This window comes from Elgaria multicarinata, chromosome 14 (assembly GCF_023053635.1).
Source record: "Elgaria multicarinata webbii isolate HBS135686 ecotype San Diego chromosome 14, rElgMul1.1.pri, whole genome shotgun sequence".
Lineage (NCBI taxonomy): Eukaryota > Metazoa > Chordata > Lepidosauria > Squamata > Anguidae > Elgaria > Elgaria multicarinata.
Window position 1 is genome coordinate 210,411 of NC_086184.1, and position 20,177 is coordinate 230,587.

Consider the following 20,177-nt stretch of genomic DNA (forward strand, 5'->3'; position numbering starts at 1 on the left):
GGCTCACCCGGCCCTTGCTGCTCTGGAGCTGACGCTGCAAGGCCCAGTGCTCCACCGCCAGGCGACTCTCCCGCTCCGCAGCCCTGCGCAGCTGCCTCCGCAGCGCCTCCTCCTGCTGCTCGTGCGGGCTCAGCTCGGCCCGCAGCCCCTGCAGTGCCGCCTCGTGCTCCTGCACCTGAGAGCACGGGGTCCCTGAAGGCTTCGCCAACCCGGGGGCTCCTAGGCAGAGCACAGTCCCGAGAGGGGCCCCCGCCCGGCTGCTCCGTGTCTCGCTTACCTGCTGCTGCAGGCTGCTCAGCCCCTCCCGGCTGCTGTCCAGGGCCAACTCCAGCCGGGCCGCCTCCTGCCGGTGCTGCTGACACTCTTGCAGGGCTCTCTGGTGCTGCTGCCTGGCCTGGCTCAGCTCCTCCGCCTGCTGCTCCAGCAGTTCCCTGGAAGAGGAAGCAGTGAGGAGGAGACGAAGACCACGAGAGCTGCCCTGCCCAGAGGCTCAGCTGGGGCAGAAGGAGACACCCCCGTCCCACCCCAGGCAAGGCCCCGCGGCTGCTACCTTTTCTGCTCCAGCTCCGCTTCGGTGCCAGACAGCCTCTCGTGGAGCAGCCTGAGCTCCGCCTCCACCCGGCGGGCGGCCTGCACGTGGCGCCTCCCCTCAGCGACCTGCTCTGCCAGCTGCACCTGGGCCGTGCTCAGGCTGCTCTGGGACAGCCGCAGCTGCTCCTCCAGCTGTGCCAACGCCTGGGCTGTGGGGCAGAGGGAGGGGCTGAGAGGCCTTCGCAAAGGGGGCGCCGGGCAAGGGTCTCTCCCCATCGACATCCCGGCCTCGGTGACAGCTTCGCTCCAACGGCATCGCAGCAAAACACCTTTTCTCGTCTTGGTATAGAATCCTAGAATAGCAGGGTTGGAAGGGGCCTCCAAGGCCATGGAGTCCAACCCCCTGCTCAAGGCAGGAATCCACCCTGAAGCCAAAGGATCTTTGGAGCCGTTGTGGATTAGCGCTGGGGAAGTCGAGTGAGGGCCCACCAGGCAAGGAGGCGGCATAAAAGGGCAGGGGCAGGCGGGAGCACAGCTGGGCAGAGGGCGATGTGCGGGTCCAACAGGGCCGGGGGCCGCCAGCTGCAGGAAAGGAGCAGCGGCCCGGGTTGGGCCGTGCTCTCAGCACCTTTCCCGAGGCCGAGGGAAGGCGGCGGCCGCCTGGTCCTGCCTGCAGATGGAGCTGCTGTTCAGAGCCCACCTGCTGCCCGCCCGAGGACCCAGCAATTCTTGCAGCCCCCTTCACAAAAGGCTGCCTTTGGAGCGCTGGGGCCGGGACCCTTCCGCAGCCCCCGCCCCGCCCCGCCCCGCCGAGAGGTGGGCCCCACGCTCTGCCCCAGGCCCACTCACCAGCCTGCTGCTGCTGCTGCTGCCGGCTCTCCTGCGCGCTCTGCCGCAGCGCCTGCCCCTCGGCGCGTAACGCCCCACACTCGGCCCTGCTGCGCTGCAGCTCCTGCTGGGCCTGCTGCAGGCCGGCCTGGAGGTGCTGGGCCCGGGCTCGCTGCCGCTCCACCTCCTGCCCCTTCTCCTGCAGGGCGCTGCGGGCGTGCACCATCTCTGCCTGGGACTTGAGCAGAAGGGCGTCCCGCTTCTCGATGGCCTGAGGGAGGCAAGGGCAAGCGGCTGCAGACGCCCAGCCCCGGCAGGGCTCTCCCCGGGCGGAGGCCGCTGCCGCCTCCCCCTCCACCCACCCCCACGCGGGGCCGGGGGCCGGGCTGCTCACCTGCTCCTTCTGCCCACACAGATGGCGGCTCTGGCGGAGCTCCAGCTGCAGCTGCTCCAGCACGGCCGCCTCCTCCAGCTGGTGCCGCTCCCTCTCGGCTTCGGCCTCCTGACGCAGCCGCTGCACGTCTGAAACGAGGCCTGATCAGCATCGGCTCAGCCCAGGGGCAGGCGGGCTGGGGGCGGGGGCTGGGGCTGGGGGCTGGCCCCAGGGGCTGCTCTACCTTTCAGGAGGCTGCTCTTCTGCTCAGCCACCCTCACCAGCTCCAGCTTCAAGTCCTGCACCAAGCCCTGGTACTCCGCCGCCTGCTGCTGATGCTGGCAGCTCTCCTCTTCCGCTTGCAGCAGCTTCTAGGCAGGTCAGAGGAAGCCACGACTCAGCCAGGCGCCGCCGCCCCCAGCCCCCAGCCCGCACAGGCTCCCCGCGTGGCCCCAGGGCCCGGACTACCTGCCGGAGGGCCTCTGCGCTGGCGATCTGGCTTTCGTAGCTGCCGTTGGCGTGGCCGTGCGTCGCCTTGTAGGAGGCCATCTCCCTGTGTGCCGCGGCCAGGGCGCCCTCTTGGTCTAGGAGCTGAAGAGCAGCCGTCAGCCTTGTCCTCGGGGCGGGGCACGCGGGAAGGCCGCGGGGCAGGGGAGGGCCCACCGCTGCCGCCGCCCGCTCACCTTGAGGCGGCTGGCGGCCAGCTGCTCCTGCAGCTCCTGGAGGGTCTCCTCGCACCGGCGGGTGAGCTGCCGGCCCTGGCCCAGCTCCTCCTGGGCCTCCCGCAGCTCCTGGGTCAGCCGCTCGACGGTGCCCTCGGCTCGGCTGGCTTGCCGGCACTTGCCGGCCAGCTCCTCCTGCAGGACCAGTCGCTCCGCGTGCAGCTGCCGCAGGGCCTCCTCCCGCTCCTTGGCCTGCAGCAGGAAAGGGGGGGCAGCAGCTCAGAGCAGGGGGGTGGGCGGGCAGGCAGGCAGGCGGGCAGGCAGGCAGGGGGGCAGGCCTGGTCCCACGGTCACCCACCTGGCTGGCAAGCTCCTCCTGCAGGCCCTGCAGCTGGCCCTCCAGCTCCCCGGCCCGGCCCAGCGAGGCCTGGTACTTCTTCTTGTAGAGGTCCAGGCTGCTCTCCAGGCTGCTGGCGCTGCTCTCCGCCTGGCCCAGCTGCTCCTGCAGGCGCCGCTCCCGCTCGCGGTGGCAACACAGCTCCAGCTCCTGCTTCTGGGTCACTTCCTCGTAGTAGAAGAGCTGGGGGCGCAGAAGGGGCACCCGGGAGGCGTGGCGAGGGGGCTCCGGGCGGGGCGGGGCGAGGGGGCTCCAGCCCCTCCCTCCCTCCCTCCCTCCCTCCCTCTCTCCCACCGGGCTCACCTGGTCCTGGAGGGCCTGGCACTGCCGCTGCAGTAGCAGGTCCAGGCCCAGGCCCTGCTTCGCCACGGTGCACTCGCGGGCCTGCAGCTTGCTGAGGTTGTCCTGGTTGCGGCCCTTGCAGAGGTCCAGCTCCTGCTGCAGCCGCTGCAGCTTCCCGTGCAGTTGCTCCATGTCGGCCTGGTGGGCCTGCTGGCAGGGGCAGAGGTCGCCCTGCAGCTGCTCCAACAGGGCTGCCGTGGCCTGGCTCTGCAAGCGGCACCGCCAGAGGGGTCAAGCCAGGGAGGGAGGGAGGGAGGGAGGGAAGGGGCAGCCTCAGAGCCCAGCCGGCCTCGGCCCGCCACCCTCCCAGGTTCGACACCCCTGCCTCTCCCTCACCAGGGCTCTGCAGCGGGCAGGAAACGGCCACCAGCTGCTGGGGCGGGGGGGGGCAGGGCGGAGCCAGCTGCGTTCTGGAGGGGGGCGCCCAGCCCGCCTCCCCCGCTGCCCCCAGAGGAGGAGGGTGCTGACCTGCCGGAGGGCGGCCTCCTTCTCGTGCTGGAGCTGGCGGAGGGCGCGCGTCTGCTCCACCATCGTCTCCTCCTGCTTGCCACGAGCCTCCCGCAGGCACCGCAGCTCCTCCTGCAGGTGGTGGAGCGTGGCCCGGAGGCTGCTCGCTTCGGCCTCCTTCCCAGCAAGCTGGAAGCACCAGAGAGAAGGGAACGTCCTGGCAAGGCCGCGGGCACAGCCCACCCTGGGGCCGCCCCGCGGCCCGTCTTCTCAGCAGCCCCGCCAAGCACCGACCATCCAGACTGACCCAGGGCCACCGGCTCGGCGTCCGGCCCGCTTCAGGAACGGAGGAAGCGGAGAGCCCAGGGGTTTCCCACGCACCCCCTGCCCCAACGGGCTGGGGAAAGGAGCCAGAGAGCGGCCCCAGCAAGGAGTCTGCCAGCAGAGGCGGCCGCGTCTCCTCAAAGGAGCAGCAGCAGGCCTACGGGGGAGAGGCTCGCCCGGGCAGCAGCTGCCTGCCTGCCTGCCCGCCTGCTGCAGCCCCTCCGCCCCGGCCCGGCCTTCGGAGAACTCAGCCCAGGAGGACGCAGGCTGGCCTGAGGCTCAGCCCAGGAGGCTTTTGCCGGGGCATCTGCCCCTCAGGGCTCCCCCCCCCAGTGCTCCCTCACCCCTCACCGGCGTCGTCTGCTCCTCAGCTGCGCTCAGACATTGCGGGAGCTTGGCAAAGGCCTGGGCCCAGGTGCGTGCCCCGGGAAGGCCTTGGCTGGGATCGGGGCCTGACGGCAGCGGCAACGGCACAAGCAGCAGCTGCCCAGTGCTGGAGATTCCAGAGATAATGCCTAGAACTTGGAACCCTGCGGGGCTGCCCTCGTCTCCCTCTCCCCCTCCCCTGAGTGAGTGAGCGGCCCCTGCCTGCCTGCCTGCCTGCCTGCCTTCTGCAGGGGGGCCTCATGCTGCTCCTTCACGGCAGCCACGTCCTGGGCCAGTTGCTGGTGCTGAGCGTGGGCTTTGCCCAGCTGCTCCTGGCACTGGAAGAGCTCGTCCTGCACTGCCTGGACTTCAGCCGGCTTCTGCGGTGGGCTCTGTCGCAGCTGCCACCAAGACCAGATCAGCCTCCCCCCCAAAAGCCTGGGGGCAGGGGGCACAGGCCCCATGGAGGCTCAGGGGCGCTGGAGGGAGAGGAGCCAGGCCCTGCAGCCGAGGGAGCCAGCCAGGGGCAGATGGAGGAGGCTGGGCCCCTTGGCCAGGCCCGGGTCTGACCTCCCTGCTTTGGGAAGGAGGCGGCGTGAGCCAGGGTGGGCAAACTCACCTGAGCCTGGCAGCTGGAAAGCTGCTGCTGCTGCTGCAAGGAGGCTGGCTGCTCCTCGGTGCGCAAGGCCTGGCGGGGGGGGCAAAGAGCTCGGTCTGCGACGAGCCCCCTGCCTCCACCCCCGACCCTCCCTGCAGGCCCCTTTCGGCCTCCTCACCTGCCCAAGAGCCTCCTCCAGGGCGCTCCGCTCCTGGCCTCTCCTCTGCAGCTCCTCCTTGAGGATGTGGGACTCCTGCTGCTTGGCCCTCTGCAGCTGCCTCTGTCGCTCCACCTGGCCCCGGGAAAAGCGGCCAGAGCGAACGTGAGGGCGAGGCGGCCTGCACCCGGGTGGCCCCAACGCCTCCCACAAGACAGGCTCCCCAGGCCCACCTCTGCGCCGCGACACGGAACGGCCGTAGCTTGCGTGGCCCAGGACCCCCAGCGTCCCTGTGCAGAGAAGCCCCCCGCCCACTCACGAGACAGGGCAGAGGCCGTGCTCCCGGCAAGGCCCCCCCCCCCATCAGCAGCGCCATGCGCATGAGGGAGCCGGCGGAGCGCCTACCTCACTCTGCAGCATCTTCAGCTGGTGACGTGCAAAGCGCTCTTTTCGCTGCAACACCCGGATCGCGGCCTCTTTGGTGCGGGTGCTGGACTCGGCTGCTTCCTGGGCGGCCCGAGACGTGGCCAAGTCTTCCTGTAGCTGCCGGATGGTGGCCTGGCCACGCTGCACCTGTCGGGCCTCGGCAATTTAAGCAGGGCAAAAAGCCCGGGCTGGCATCTCTGGACGGTACTGCTCCTGTGCTGAGCCACGGCCGGGGGGGGGGGGGGCAGGGCAGGGGCATCCCCCCAGATGGGCCAGGCAGGGGAACATCCAGCCGGAGGGCAGCGGCCGGCCGGTCCTCAGGGGACGGGCCTCCCCCTCGTGCCGCCGCCCAGGAGTGGGACATGCAGTACCTGGGCCTCCGCAGCCTGGGCCTCAGCCTCAGCTCTTGCCAGCTTGGCCACCTGCTCCTTTTGCTGCTGGATCTGGAATACAGACGTGGGCGAGGTCAGGCTGGGGGCGGCCAATGGCCGCAGAGTGCCGAGCCCAAGGGCCCCCCTGGCTCCCAGAGGCTCGAGCTCGAGGCTCCAGCCAGGCCAGCAGCCCCAGCCCACGCTGGGCTCCCAGGGGCATCCACAGGACCCTGGGTGGGAAGCGCCACCAGGCAGTCTCCAGGCCTGCTCTGCAGCTGGGCTTGATCCACGCTCGACTCCCGCCGGGGCCCAGGAAGCCCCCTGCCTCCCGCCAGACAGAGCAGCTGCTCCCCGGCCACGGGCCAGCGGTTTCCCGCAGCCTTCCTTGTGGGGGCTGGCCTGGGGCCCTCCGAGGCCAGCGCCCCCACCCTGCCCGCCCTCACCACCTGCTCGTGCGCCTCCTGCAGGCTCCCTCGCTGCTGCTGGGCTTGGCCCTCCGACACAGCCAGGCGCTGCTGCAGGATCCGCTGGGTCTGCTGAAGCCTGTGCAGGGCCTCGTTCTGCTCCGCAGCCTGGAAAGCGAGCGAGAGCCGCCGTCAGCTCTGTTCGTTCGGAGGCCCCTGGCCAAGCTTCCCCGAAAGGCGAGCGGACCGCGTGTGCTTGGAAGAGCTGCTCAGGGGCAGGGCAGGGCAGGCAGGGCCACTGCATGGCAATCGAAGGGCAGGACCCGTCCGGAAGAAGGGTGGGGCGGGGCGGGGCTCAGTACTCGAAGCCAGGGGAAGTGGCATGGAGCCGCGAGTGGCCACCCTCCGAGGGGGGAGGCCTCTTGGGCAGGGCACAAGGGCAGGGGCCACGCCGGAAGCAGGGCAGGAGGAAGGAGCGGAGCAGGAGCTGCCAGCGTGGACGGCAGCAGCCCACCGGAGGATGCCATCCGGACGGCCCTCTGAACCCACCACCGGGACTCAGGAGCCGCTTTGGGGGTCTTGTGGCAGAGGCACTCTGAACCTCTGGGAGATCTACAGCAGGCGCCACGGGACAAAAGAGGACCCTGGTGTGGGAGCCTGCCAGACAGGCGAGGAGCAGGGCGGACTGCGAGGAACAGACAGGGACGCTGTGGGTGCCCCCCCCCCGGGCCCTTTTCCTGGGGGAGCACGTCCCCCGCCCGGCAGCACAGCTCTAGGGAGGGAGTCCCAAACCCTTGGGGCTCAGCGGGGGCCGGTCCACAGAAGAGGGCTGGAAAGGGAAAGAAGGGTTCTGCAGGTGAGCTAAGGACCACGGGGCGGGGTGGGAGTCGGGTTCTGAAACCACACTTCCCCCTTTTGGGATGATGGACAGCTGGCAAGAGATGGGCTGCACCTTACGGAGAGTGAAGGCTGGGGCAGATGCGTTTGCTTGAAGAGTGGCGAGTTTGATCAGGAGGGCTTCAAACTGATCCGGGGCAGGTGGGGGGAGGTGACCGCGCAGAGGGAGGGCTCCAGAGGGGCACACAGGCCCTGCGGCCGGAACTGGGGTGGAGCGGGCGGTCGTTGGAGCATAGCATTTGTGGCTTTGGCATTCGTGGCTTTGGCTGCCTTCAACCGTTGATTCAAGAAGGTAAATATGGCTTAACAGGCAGAACTGAGAATTGGTGGGCTGACTCCCACGAGTGTAATAGAGCCACTGGAGGACAGAACTTGTTCAAAACAAGCAGAAGCCAGAGGAAGGGGGCAGGAGGCGCCCCAGACGTTAGAAGTGTGCACAGAAAGTCCAGGGGGTGGATATGGGGGCCCCCGTTGAAAGCATCGGAGTTAGAATAAATGGAGGAAGGAATAAAACACACACACGTGCACCCGAGGGGGAAGCTGTGGGGCCGATGCGTTCCCAAAATAAACTGCAGGTATGTCAGGGAAGCCATGAAGTGGTACAAATGGTGGGGGGGGGGGGGCTTTAATCACCCCGATATCTGTTGGGGGACAAACTCTGCCCCAAGCCTGGCGTCCCCAGGAGACTCCTGCCTTGCCTTGCAGAGAACTTTCTCCTGCAGACGGTGGAGGGACGAAAGAGGAGGCGTCCTGGCCTTGAGGGAAGAGCTAGTTGATGAGGGGAACGTAGCAGGAGCGTTGGGGGGAAGCGGACGCGTGAGGCTCGAGTTCGTGATTTTAAGGAAAACGAAAGCTGTTGTAGTCAAAGATGTACCTTGGACTTCAGGAGAGCAGATTTGAATCAACTCAGAGCAACAATGAGCAGGAAAACCTCAAGGAAGAGGCGTCCGAGAGGGACGGGAGTTCCTTCAAAGAGAGATACTGCAGGCTCAGTCAGATCCCACTGAGGGGGGGCGGGGGCGGGAGTGGAAGGCATCAGAAGAAGCTGGCCACGAGATGCTCCGAAAAGGGGACGCAAATAGGAGGCGGTGGCGGAGGAAGGAGCCCAGGCAGGTGGCCCCAAACGGCAGAGAAGGTGGCAGGAAGGCTACCGCTCAGCAGGAGCCAGGGGGCCAAGAATAACAAAGGGGGCTTCTTTGGGTACGTCCAAAGTACAACATGGCGGACCAGCTGCTCAGCGAAGATGGCAAAATGCTGACAGGTGCCGAAGAGGAAGAGGTGTCTCGGCTCCGCCTCCTCCCCAAAGGGGGTCCCGTCTCCCATCTGGGCACAGGTGACGAACGGGCAGGGGGGGCAGCTTGAGGCTGACAGAAAGAGGGTCAGGGAAGGTCTAATGCACCTCAAATGGGTTCAAGTCCCCCCGGCCCACATGAAGGGCAGGGGAGGTGCTAGTGGGGGGGGGCTCTCCCGGAGCCCCTGCACATCACCTCTGGGAAATCTTGGTGAGGCGAGTGGGCAGCCCCGCAGAACCAGCAAAAGGCAAGGAGCCCTCCGACGGGAAGGAGCCGCCCGGGGCTCTCAGGCGCCGCCTCCGCCTGGAACCGTGCCGCTCCGCAGAGGCAGCTGAAGCAAGAGGCGGCGGCCCGCTGACCTTTCGGGGCCGGCTTCTGCCCTGGTGCTCTTGCCAGCCAGCCAGCCAGCCTCCGAAGAACAAGCTGTCAGCAATGAGGTTTTAATCCCTCGCTCCTTGCCACCTGCAGGCCTAGCAGAGGATCAATAGTGTTTAGACAGCCAAGGAGATCCCGATCAATAACAGCGGCCTCCCGCCCTGCCCCCCCCCCCGGCTCTGCGCACGGAGGAGACAGCGCTGCCTGTGGGCTGATCGGCAGGACCGAAGGCTGCCGCCTCGCACCCAGGACCCAGGCGCTCGCCTTCCCAGGACCGCCTCCAAACGCCCACGCCGGTCCACAGAGGCGTGGCGCGGCCAGTTCCCGCCGGGAGCCAAGAGCAGGGGCTGACCTCCGGAGCGGCGGCAGGAGTGGCGTGGGCTGCCTCCACACCGCGGCTTGTGCGGCGATGCCTCCCCTGGCTGCTCCTCAAGAAGGCCGGCGGGGTGGGCAGCAAAGCCCCAAGCGCCAGAGAGCTACGAGGCTCTTCCGTCAGCGCTACCAGCTAGGCTCAGCGAAGGACGGAGAAGGCCTGTTGGGAAGGACGTGCCTGCACCTGCGCCCCTGCTCAGGCAACGGCACGAAGCCGGAAAGGAAACCCCGCCTGCCCACAGCGGCCTTAGTGCTCTTCCTCTCCAGGTGGCATTAAGGGCCACTTCTCCTGCGACACGCTTCGGATGCCCACGAAGTGTGGGAGACGGAGTCCCGCCACGGTGTGTGTGAGGGCAGGACAGAGAGGCCCCCCTCGGGCGCTGGGCAGCCCCTGGCTCTCCAGTGCCCCAAGGAGACCCCAGGGAGCCAGGCGTGGGGCTGTGCGAAGATGGCCCCTGGCGGCCTTGCTGAGGGCCGGTCCCGGCGGAGCTCCCTGGCCCTGCGAGCCGTTGGGCGTCCTCCCTTGAGCAGGGGCCCAGCCCGGTGACTGCCCTGTGGCCCTCGTTCCTTTGCCGCAGATGGCAGTGCTGCTGCTGCGAGAGGAGGGCAGCCCCCTCGGATCTGGGGACAGAGCAGGGCGGGCCTCCCTCTGGGCCAGATCCAGCGCAGCAGCACCTCCCTCCCTCCCTTCCTTCCTCCCGAGGAGCGTGCGTTTGTGGCCCTTGCTGGGCAGCCATCTTGGGGAGCTGCAGCTGCTTCCGGGCCAAGGTGGTGGGGAGGGGCCGCCTGAGGCCTGGCCAAGCGCCTGCCAGGAAGACCCCAAGGCCTCCTGCACGGAGGGTGCTGCTGAGGCCAGGCGTCCCACTGGAAGCTTGCAGGGACGTGACCCGAAATAGAGCCACGGCCATTTTGAAATGTGTTGCTCCTGGCTTGGAGCCAGATGGACGTGCTTCTGGCGGGGGCTTCGGCCCCTCTACGCGCACCGGGCTCCTGCCTGTCAGAGGATCAGGGGAGCCGGACTGCTGCGCTGCCTGCCCGTCTCCCGAGGCCTCGAGGCCAATCACCGGCCCCACGGGGCTCGGACCCGCCTTCCTGGAGACGACCCGTCCTTGGCTGCCCCACGGCCCACAGCTGCAAAGTCGAGGTGGTGCCCAGGACGCCGCTCAGCGCTCGAGAATATGCAGAATGAAGCATGAGCACAGACCTCATTAACACCCGCCTCCAACATCATTAAGATGTTTCCAAGAAAATTAATTGAGAGGCTCATTAAAAATAAATTAAGAAAAATGTGTTGCAGCGGGCTCACTCGGCGCTCGTAAATCACCACTCGAAGCTCCCGGCTGCTGTGCAGACAATTAACGCTGGCCAATTTGTTTTATCCTGACTGTGAAAATTAGAAAGCAGACGAGGAGATTAGATTTGGGGTGTCTGCCGAGCGGAACTTGGAGCGCATATTTTAGGGCACAAGAGGAACGAGGTTGGCACAGCCAGGGTGGCTGAGCCCCGTGGGCCCTTCGGAAGCGCTTGGGGGAGATCTCTGGCACGGCTGAGATCTGGCCACAGGCGGAAGGGGAGCCCTTCCGTAAGCCCCAGCCGTCCTCTTGCCTGCCAGCTGACAGAGACGCCTGCCTGCCTGCCTGCCTTCCCGGCCCCAGTGGGACCAGCAGAGCTCCAGCAGGAGGCCCACAGGGACCTGGAGGGGCGGACAAAGGCCCCACCATCGGTCTGCGCCCCTGAGCCAGCCGACAGTTGCTTCAGCTCCACACAAGCCCCTGTGTGCAGAGGGACAGGAAGAATCGGGGCTCACTGAAGGTGCAGGAGCCTCTCCCCTGGCCTGGAGCGTTCTTCAGGGGCTTCTCCTGCAAAGCCCAGAGAGCGCAAGGAGCGGCATCACCCTTGCGGCCTTCTCCCACTGAAGAGCCCCCTCTGAGACCCTGAGGCAAAGCCCCGCCGTCCGGGGCAAAAGCATGCCGAGAGAAACTAATCATAAAACGCTTTCGATACCTCCAAAGCCGGAAAAAGCCAGAGCGGCAGCCAGAGCCGCAGAGGACAGCGGTGCAGAAGGAGTGCCGGAGAAATGGCGGGGAAACCCCACGGAGCCCCTTGTGGCGTAGAAGAGGCCTTGGGGAGGAAGGCAGCTGGGAGGGCGGCTGAAGGGCTGCGTCAAACAGAGGTGACAGAAAACAAGGAGGAATTAGAACAAACGCTCTAATCACAGAAGCAGATCGCTGGAGCCAGATGGCTGGAGCCAGATGTTACACCCACATTTTAAAAAGGAGATTGGGGAGGCAACTAGGAAGTAACGGGCTCATCAGCTGAACCTCACGAGGCCCAGGAAAACCACCGGGAAGAGGAGATTCCTCCTTGGGAAGGACCCCTTGGCTTCTGCCCGTCAACCTTTGACAACAGTCCGCGCGCAGAGAGCCCTGGGCAAAACCCGCCAACCAGAAGCTCCAGAGAAAACTGTCCTGGGGTAAGAGGGGTTAACTGGGGACAAACAGGAAGTGGAGAGAAAGCATAACCCGGGCACACGGTAGCCTCTTCCATAGCCCACAGAGGCCTGATCTATTCCGGACTGGTCAAAGAAGGTCTTTGGATTGCCAAGATGGAACTAGACCGCTTGTGAAAGGAATGACAGTTTATTCATGGAAAATGGATGCAGAAGAACTATGCAAAGGAAGCTCATACATCCCTTCGGCCAATGGAGTTGGCAACTCGCAAACAGCTGGAGAACCTCAAGTTCTCCAAGTGGGCGTGCACGTTCCCCTTGGAGCGAGGCCAAAGTGGTTAGGCCTCAGCTCCATCATTGATGCGCTGTCTGATGTTCTAATACATGCCCCAAAGCATTGCAGGAGGTAATACAGATCCCAACGTTCCAACATGGAGGGGGGGGGATCCCCATTTCCTCAGCAAGACGGAACAGTAAAGCCGAGAGAGGCAACTGCTTCCCTTGAGGAGGATCTACGCCCTCACCCTCACCAGCACGTGCTCCTTCGATGCCCGTCTCCCTCTCCATGAGAAGCCACAAAGCTGCCCCATATGTCTACGGCCGCCTTTGGACAGGCCTTTCACACAGTTAGTAAACAGCATATAGGACAACTGTGTAAGTTCAGCACCAGACCAGACTCCTCCCCGTCGCCAGCTCAGGACACTGCTGAAGCCATCGAGGGCGCGCGGCCTTCCAGGAGGGGGTGCTGGGAACTGGCTGGAATGAAACTCTTCCCCACAAGCTCCTCCACCCCCAGTGCTGGGGCCATGGCGCCTTCTCCCCGTGCGCACAGCACACCGCCACCGCCTGCAGCCTGGGAAACGGTCCCCTTTTCCCGCGCAGAGTGATATTCGGGGCCTTGGCCAAGATCTGCAGTTCGGGAAAGGGGCAGCAGGGGTCTCCCTCAGCCTTCGCATGGTGCCCCCCCCACCCCCCTCTACGGCATATTTCCAAAATGGCAGCTTTTTCAAAATCCACCTTGATTATCAGACATGAGAAGTGACTCATCCCGCAGTGACTGTCTGGCAGAAGGGTGGGATCAGACAGCAGACAATGAGGGACGGACGCATTCACAGTGTCTGTTCCAGGGCCCTCAAAAATACCTTTGTTCTGTCAAAGATCCCATCATTTGCTCGCTGTGTTCCTCTGAAAGCAGGGAATTAAAGGCGCACACAGAGACGCTGGGACGCCCACTCCTGGCAGGAGGAGGAGGAGGGGGCAGCGTGGCCCCACATTTGTGGGTCCAGCAAGTGGCCCACGGGAAATTCATTCGGGGCGCAGGCACCGCGGTCCCATCCCCAGCCTGCCCGCCTGCCCAGCAGAGCCAAGGCAAAGAGCACAGCCTAGCCTGAGGAGGCTTGGCGGGTCTGCTGCTGGCCTTCCCCACACTGCTGGCGGAAGGGACCGGCGCACCTCTAGGTTCCGCCAGGACTTCTGGCACTCGCGTGCCCCTCCTGAGAACTCGCCCGCTCCTGCAAGGTGCGTGCGTGCGTGCGTCAAAGCTCCACCTTGCTGCTCTGGCCCATGACTGACCTGCCCAGCTGCCCTCGGGGGTCGCCGCCGCGCCCCGTCTCCTGGCATCCAGGCACAGATGCCCCTGTCACTGGAGACACACACACCCCGGCCTGCCTGCGGGTCTAGGATGGGCGCAGCGAGAGGAAGCGGAAACGGCCCACGGCATGCCAGGGCAGGAGAGCGGCCATCAGGAAGAACACCTGGTGGGCCCCAAGTAGCAGAAGCACGTCACAGAAACGGGGCGGGGGAAAGTGGCCTACCAGGGTGGACAACGTTCACTGTTGTTGTTTTCAATGTAAAAGATAATTCTGAAACATTTAAATTGGACTTTTGATTAAAAAAAACCCACCCACCCACAAAACCCTAAATTTATCTCTCATTTTTTAAAAAATAACGTAGTTCCAATTACGTCTCATCATAAACCTGCTGAACCTACTCTTGCGGGGTCTTAAAAATGAAGCAAGGCCTCCGTCACGCTCCGACTTGGGCCGTTCCCTTCCGGCTCTTCCGCTCCTGGAAACGGCTTCCATCCAGCCCAGCCACCAGCTCTCGCCTCTTGACAGCTTCCGCGCCTGCAGTGCCGTTTTCCCTGGCTAAAGTCACATGTGCAAAGAAGACCCAGGCGAGAGGGGACCTGTGTGTTCTGTGCTCAAGCGGGGGTGGGTGGGGGTGGAGCGGGGCAAAGTGGGGCAGCGAGTTGGTGAGGTCAGGAAGACGGTGCAGCCGGGTGGGCCAACGACAAACAACCCCCCACGTTCCTTAAAACGAGAAAAACTCGGTTTTGAGAAATTAAGTCAACTTTTTAAAATTGTAAATACGGTGCTTCTCTGAAATAATACCTGGGGCCTGGTGTGGAGAAGGTGGAGAGGGAGACGTTTCCCCCCCTCTCTCAAAATACTAGAACCCAGTGGGGTCATTATCCCATGAAGCTGATGGGTGGGAGATCCAGGACAAATAAGAGGAAGGACGTCTTCACACAGCGCATGGTCAAATTGACGGCCACCGATTTGGATGGCTTAGTTGGATCAATTCCTGGAGGCGAAGGCTATCGATGGCTACTAGCCCTGATGGTTGTGTGCTGCCTCCAGTATTCGAGCAGTAAGCCTGGGTGCACCAGTTGCTGGGGAACATGGGTGGGAGGGTGCTGTTGCACCACGTCCTGCCTTGTTGGTCCCTGTGTGAGCAGAGCACTGGACTAGATGGACCCTTGGTCTTGATCCAGCATCAGGGCCCTGCTTGTGTTCTTCTACGGCTGCTTTTACAGCGGCATTGACGTGCACCCACAACTGTTGGGGCCCATTGACACACACCATATGCCGCTTTCAAACAGCTTTCTGAGTGTTATATCCTGCTTGGTGTAGATCTGGCCTAGCCTAGGCCGACATTTATGTAATCTGAATATCAGCAGCTAATCTCTAAGCCAAATCAATGCCTCTGCCAGATACATTGAATTGTAGGAGGTTTTTCTAACAAAACAAGGAACCAATCCGGTAATTTGTCAGATACGAATATTTCCTTTTCACCCGACGAGATCATCCTGGTTTTTCTTACGTTGCTCTTGTGAGGTCGGGCCAAGACCGAACGAAGCGAAAAGGGGCGGCCCAGGAAGAAAAGGAGGAGGCAACATTGCCCAGTGGGCATCTTGCACCCTCAGGCTGCATCCCTAGAACTGCTTGTTAGGGAGTCCCATTGAACTCAGTGGAACTGACTTCCGAGTAGGCAGGGACAGGGCTGCCCTGTTCGCCTCAAATCGTCATGAGTTCTGTTCATAAGAAAGACCCGAAATGGGAATATTCTAAAGGCAATCCCTCCACAGACGGAGAAAGGGGAGAACGCGCAAGACGCACGGTGGGAGAGAGAGACGCAAACCCTGCTTGCAAGAATGAAGAACAATGCTCTGTTTAGCATGCTTAAAATTGACAGGTTCAGATTTGCACCATTTTCCTGGAATATATGAAAAAGTTTCCTTGGGGAGCATGATTGAAATTAGTGGTTGAAATTGCCCTTTTTCCTTGCTGATTTTAATCAGTGATTTCGATGGCCTTGATTTCAATCAACGCACACCCACGCAGCTGCCTTCTGGGGAACGCCCGAGGGGCCAGGGGTCAGCTGAAGGCAGCGCCAGCAACCGCAGACCCCCCGGCTAAAGAAAAGCGCCCACCCACACGAAGCCCGGCCGGCAGCAGCGCTCCCCCAGCCCCGCACCACCAGCTTCTCCCTCATACCTCCGAGAGGGCCAAGTGGTATTTGCAGCTCAAGGCTCCCACCTCCGTCTCTGCAGCTGCCAGCTGAGCTGTTGCGTCTTCTGCCTGAAAGACAAGGCCAAGCACACGGCCATTGGGAAAGGCTCCTGCATGCTCATGGGAGCGGGGGGGGGGGGGAGCTGAACCTCTCCAGGCAGGCTTCCCTGGCTACAGAGGGGAGGGCCGGGAGAGTGAATGGCCCCACAAGGGAGTGGGCCCCTGAGTTCTGCCCTAGGCGGAGGAGAGCGCTGCGGGTGGCACTGACCAGGCTCACACTGCCAGAGATCCCGGCTCGTTCCCAGAGTCCCCCCAGGGTTCCCAAAGCACAGCGCCTCCACACCCGGCTCACTCCCCAGAGCAGCTGCCGCCTGCTCCTCCACGGCTCCAGGGAGCAGCAGCAGCCGCCCCCTCCCCCCCCCGCCCCCGGTCGCCCCTGTCTGGCCTTGGGTCTCTGCCCCTGAACCTGCCATCTCCAAGCACAGCGGCCGGCCTGTGGGGGTGGGGGCATTTTGCATGCTGGTCACGCCCATGCTGCTGTGTGAATCCGCCCCGGGAAGCGAGACATGCACGGTGTGAGGGGGAGCTGGAGGCCCCCTGGCCAGCACAGAAAGGCTGCTCTGTCCCCTGCCGAGGCCCCTCCCAAGAGGAGACAGGGCACAAAGCCACCCCCGCCCCCATAAATGGGGGCAGCAGAACAGGCCAAGCCGAGTCCCGCCACCCCCCGAGAGGGCTTCCGGCAGCAGCGCCTTGCCTGCCCAGAGCGCCCTGGGAAGGGGGCTGCGAGGAGAGGGGGCTGGCCCCGTGGAGGTGAGGCCAAGAGAGCGAAGCAGGGCTGCCGCTCACGCCTTCCGCCCCAGCAAAGCCGCCCCTTCTCGGGAGGACCCCGGCCAGGGAGACGGCACCCGCAGCAAGCAGCTGCCTTACCAGGAGGCGGGTGTGCTGGAGCTCCGCCCACAGGGCCTCCATCTCCGCCTGCTTCTGCAGGAGCTCTGCCCGCACGCACGCCAGCTCGCTCCCGCCTGGCTCGGCCTGCTCCTCTCCCTTGCGAGGGGCCGCTTCCTCCCCGAGGACCGGACTCCTCCTGCGATCCTTCCCGCGGGACATCAGCGTCTCCATCCGCTGGGAACGCAGATGGCGGCACATGTAAGGGACTCTCAGCCGGCCAAGCGGGAAGCAATGTGAGAGTCTGCGGTAAGGGGGGCGAGGAAGCACGCACGCCAGGCCGGCCACTGGCCCCAGAGGAGCAGCCTGCGGCCTGGAATGAGAAGGGCCTTTCTGCCGCTTCCACTGCGGCTCCTCCTCACCTCCGGTCTCCCTGCTGTGCAGGGTGGGGGTGGGCCGACTCGGCTTGGCCGCCCCCCAGCGCAACATTCACTGACCTCCACCGCTCGCTCGCGCTCGGGGGCTCTCAGCGCCCTGTCCTTGTCTTCGGCCCGGGCCAGCCGCCCTCGACACGCACCCAGCTGCCAACAACAGAGACGGGGACGTCAGCTGGGGAGACCTGAGAGCACTTCTTGAAGGGCTTGGAAGGTCGTCCCACGCAGAGGAGGGCCAGGACCTCTTGTCGATCCTCCCAGAGTGCAGGATGCAGAATAAGGGGCTCCAGTGACAGGAAGCCGGATTCCGGCTGGACATCAGGAAAAGCGTCCTGAATGCTAGAGCAGCGCGACCAGGGAACCAGTGGCCTGGGGAGGCGGTGGGCTCTCCCACCCTGGACAACCACCTGTCAAGGAGGCTTTATGGTGGCCCTTTCCAAAGCTACTATTCTACGATTCCGTGAAAGGCTGGTGTCTGTGCGAAGGCAAACGTGGCTCAGGGGGAAAGGCCGCCTGGCCAGCTGCCCCCTTTCCCAGCCACCCAGCACTGCACCGCTGCCACCGTGTGCATGTGGAGGAGACACCGTCTCCGTTGACTACACTGACGCAGAGACTTCCAGGCACCCCCGAGCCAGAGGTCTGAAGGGGGGCAGCCCCACTGCCGGGCTCCGGCCCTTCGCACGCAGCCACCTCGCTCCCCGAGAGGGCCAAAGGCCAAGCCTGTGCCCGTCGCTGAATCACAGGGAGTGGGGCGTGGCCATCCGGCGCGGGGGCCGGCACAACCGTGGAAGCGGAAGGGCGGGCACGGCCCACGGCAGCCGAAAGGCTCGCTGGCTCCAGGTGAGGACGGAGGGGGCGCGAGGCACAACGCCAGCCGGGGCTCCTGCAGAGACGTCCCTCCATTGCTCCCTCCGGCAGGCTGGCGGGGCCAGGGAGGAGGTGTCCGGCACTCTGGGGGCTGCCTCTGGCCCCGTGCAGCCTCCCTCTGGGAGCAGGCATCCCTCTCCGCTCGGCCACTGTGCGCTCACCCTGTTCCAGAGAGTGAGGGCCATGGGCAGATGCCTCCTCCAGGGAGGGTTGGCAAACCCAGCCCAGTGGTGGCAGCGACTTGTTCCCCCTGCTGTCGCCCCCCCCCCCAACCCCCAGCTCCCCTCGTCCTCCTTGGCACTCTGCCATACCTGCTGGCGGGATTCCTCCTCCCGCCACTTGCTGGACTCCAGCTCTCGCTCCAGCTGTAGGACCCGGCTGCATCTCTGCGCCAACTCCGCCTGTGTCTCCCGCTGCCTGGCCTGCAGCTCACAGCCCCACTGCTCCTGGGCATCTAGCTATTGACCCGCCGAGAGGGGAAGTGGGAGGAAGGAAGATATGGGGGCGGAGAAGAGAGAGAGAGAAATTAATGAGTCCTGAAAAGGCTTCACAACACAACCCAGAGCACAGGCCAGATGGCACATGGAAGGCCCTGCCATCCCAGGGCGGAAGCCAAGGGCGGGCTGGGGAGGTGGCATGCCCACAGTTCCGCCAAGGGAGGCCTCACCACCCTCAAGGAGGGCAGAGCCCCCCCACCCACCCCATGCCTTGACCCTGGGCCACTGCCTCTGTTCCCCAGACAGCATGGCTGTCTGCACTGACCCCGGGAGGGAGGGGCAGGGCCTGGGGTACCTCGTCAGCCAGGCTGCCTCTCTCCCCCTGTCCAAGCAGGAGCTGGCTCTGATGCCCCTGGAACCGCGCAGCCTGCTGTTCCAGCTGAAAGGGGGGAGGGGGAAGCCAGCCAATAAGCGGGGAGAGCTCAGCCAGACGCCCAGTATTGATCTGCTGCTGCGGCTTGCGCTGCCACGGCCCCCGGGCCCTGGGAGGAGAGGGAATGCCCCAGCACGACCAAGCGGAGGCCGATGGAGCTGAGCAGGGATCCCCCGCAGCCCAGGCTCCGGCTGGCACGAGGGCTGGAGGCGCCAGGCCCTGGAGCAGCTCTGGGACAGAGGGGTTGGGCCAAGGCCTTCCCAGCAAGGTGGAGAAGCGACTGCAGCAGCCAGAGCGAGGAGGAGGAGGAGGAGGAGGAGGAGGTGGTTCTCTGGGGCTTCGGCCCCTTCCTGGCTTTCAAGGAGACCACGTTTGGTGGAATGGGCGTGTGCGTGTCAATGGGGGGCTTGAGTCATGGACAACCTCAGCAGGCACAGCTGAACTGCCACAGACCTCCGAGAGCCCCCCCCAGTCGGGGAGGGGGGCTCAAGGCCCAGGGCCTGCACCTCTAGTCTCAGCTGCTCACCAGATCCGCATGAGGAGAGGGGGGCGCTTGCCGGAGCAGCAGGAGGCACGTCAGGTGCGGGAGACCCCCGGGAGACCCCAAGAAGTGGCAACGAGCCCTGGCTGCCGTGGATTCCGATGGGCACGCCGTGGAGCGGGGCCCTGCCTGGAGGCATCGCAGAAGCAGGGCAGGGCGAGAGGGAGCGGAGCTTGGAGCCAGCCGGGCAATTCCGGGGCTCAGGCGGGGCAGAGGAGCCCCCCCCCATCGGGATGGAGAAGAGGCTGTCAGAAGAGCGCCCCTCCCTTTTTTGCAAGGAAGGGAAGAGACCCTCAGGGTCTGGGCAGCCAAGAGAGCAGCGGCGGCGGCAGCAGCAGCAGCCGGGAAAAGCAGCCTCCTGCTCCCTCGGCCCGGCATTCCGGTGGAGGGTCCCTGCCTCCCGCAGCAGAGCAGGCGGCGGAATTTTTGGGGTGACTCCCCTCCCTCTGCAAGGGGGATCAAGGCTGCCATTTCCTCCCCTGCCTTTTCAGAAGCAATTACTTTCATGTCATTTCTGGAGACGTTTGCAGGGCGAGCGAGTGCCGGATTATCTGCCCCCCCCTCCCGCAGCTGCTCCTGCGAGGGAGGCAAAGTGTTGAATTAAATGCGGTGTCTGTGGAGCTGATGCGGTTTCAGGCCACAGACGCGGCAGAAAGCCGTGCGCGCCGCTCTGCGCCTGTATGCAAATGGCGGCATTAAAACCACGGATGTCAACTCGCGACACGTCTCTTCTTCTCCGGGATGATCAAAGCTGATTGCTGAGGCAATTACTGCAGGAGGAAAGGGAGCCACGGCCCGCCTGCTCATCCCTGGGCTGCTCTCGCAGCTTAATTGTTTAGTGAAGCAGAAACTGCAGCGCCGCCGTCTCCTTTGTGCGGCTGCCCGCTCCTCCTGGCTGCAGGCCTGCGCACCCCGCCTCCCTCCAGGTCCCCCAAACAGGCTGGAGCGAGGGCCACGAGGCAGCGCAGGCCCTCGGATCCCAGAGGGGGGCAGAGCTGGGCCTCTCGGGCGGGGGCTCTGCCGGCCTCTAGCCCGCCCGTGTACACGGGGGCAGGGGGGGAGGCGGGCTGGGGCCTTGGAGGGGAGTGTCCCAGCCTTGCTGCTTTGCTGCCCCAAGAGCAGGCGCGAGGAGGCCCCCCAGCTGCCCCGGTGCAGCACTGGCCAGTGCACATGCA

The 20,177-nt window shown here is 64.9% G+C and overlaps 1 protein-coding gene across 1 annotated transcript; it reads right to left on the reverse strand.

Annotated features, from left to right (window-relative positions):
- Window positions 1-649: 649 nt before the first annotated feature.
- On the reverse strand, window positions 650-19,380 carry LOC134408888 (polyamine-modulated factor 1-binding protein 1-like). Its single transcript, XM_063141399.1, has 19 exons — window positions 19,294-19,380; window positions 18,988-19,131; window positions 18,384-18,467; window positions 17,903-18,049; window positions 15,391-15,474; window positions 6,269-6,394; window positions 5,823-5,894; window positions 5,431-5,598; window positions 5,047-5,160; window positions 3,602-3,769; window positions 3,095-3,340; window positions 2,753-2,974; window positions 2,416-2,646; window positions 2,201-2,323; window positions 1,977-2,103; window positions 1,754-1,881; window positions 1,381-1,630; window positions 1,021-1,113; window positions 650-735 (listed from the first exon to the last, which is right to left on the reverse strand). The coding sequence occupies exons 1-19, from the start codon at window positions 19,378-19,380 to the stop codon at window positions 650-652; spliced, it is 2,700 nt and encodes an 899-aa protein (XP_062997469.1).
- Window positions 19,381-20,177: the final 797 nt, after the last annotated feature.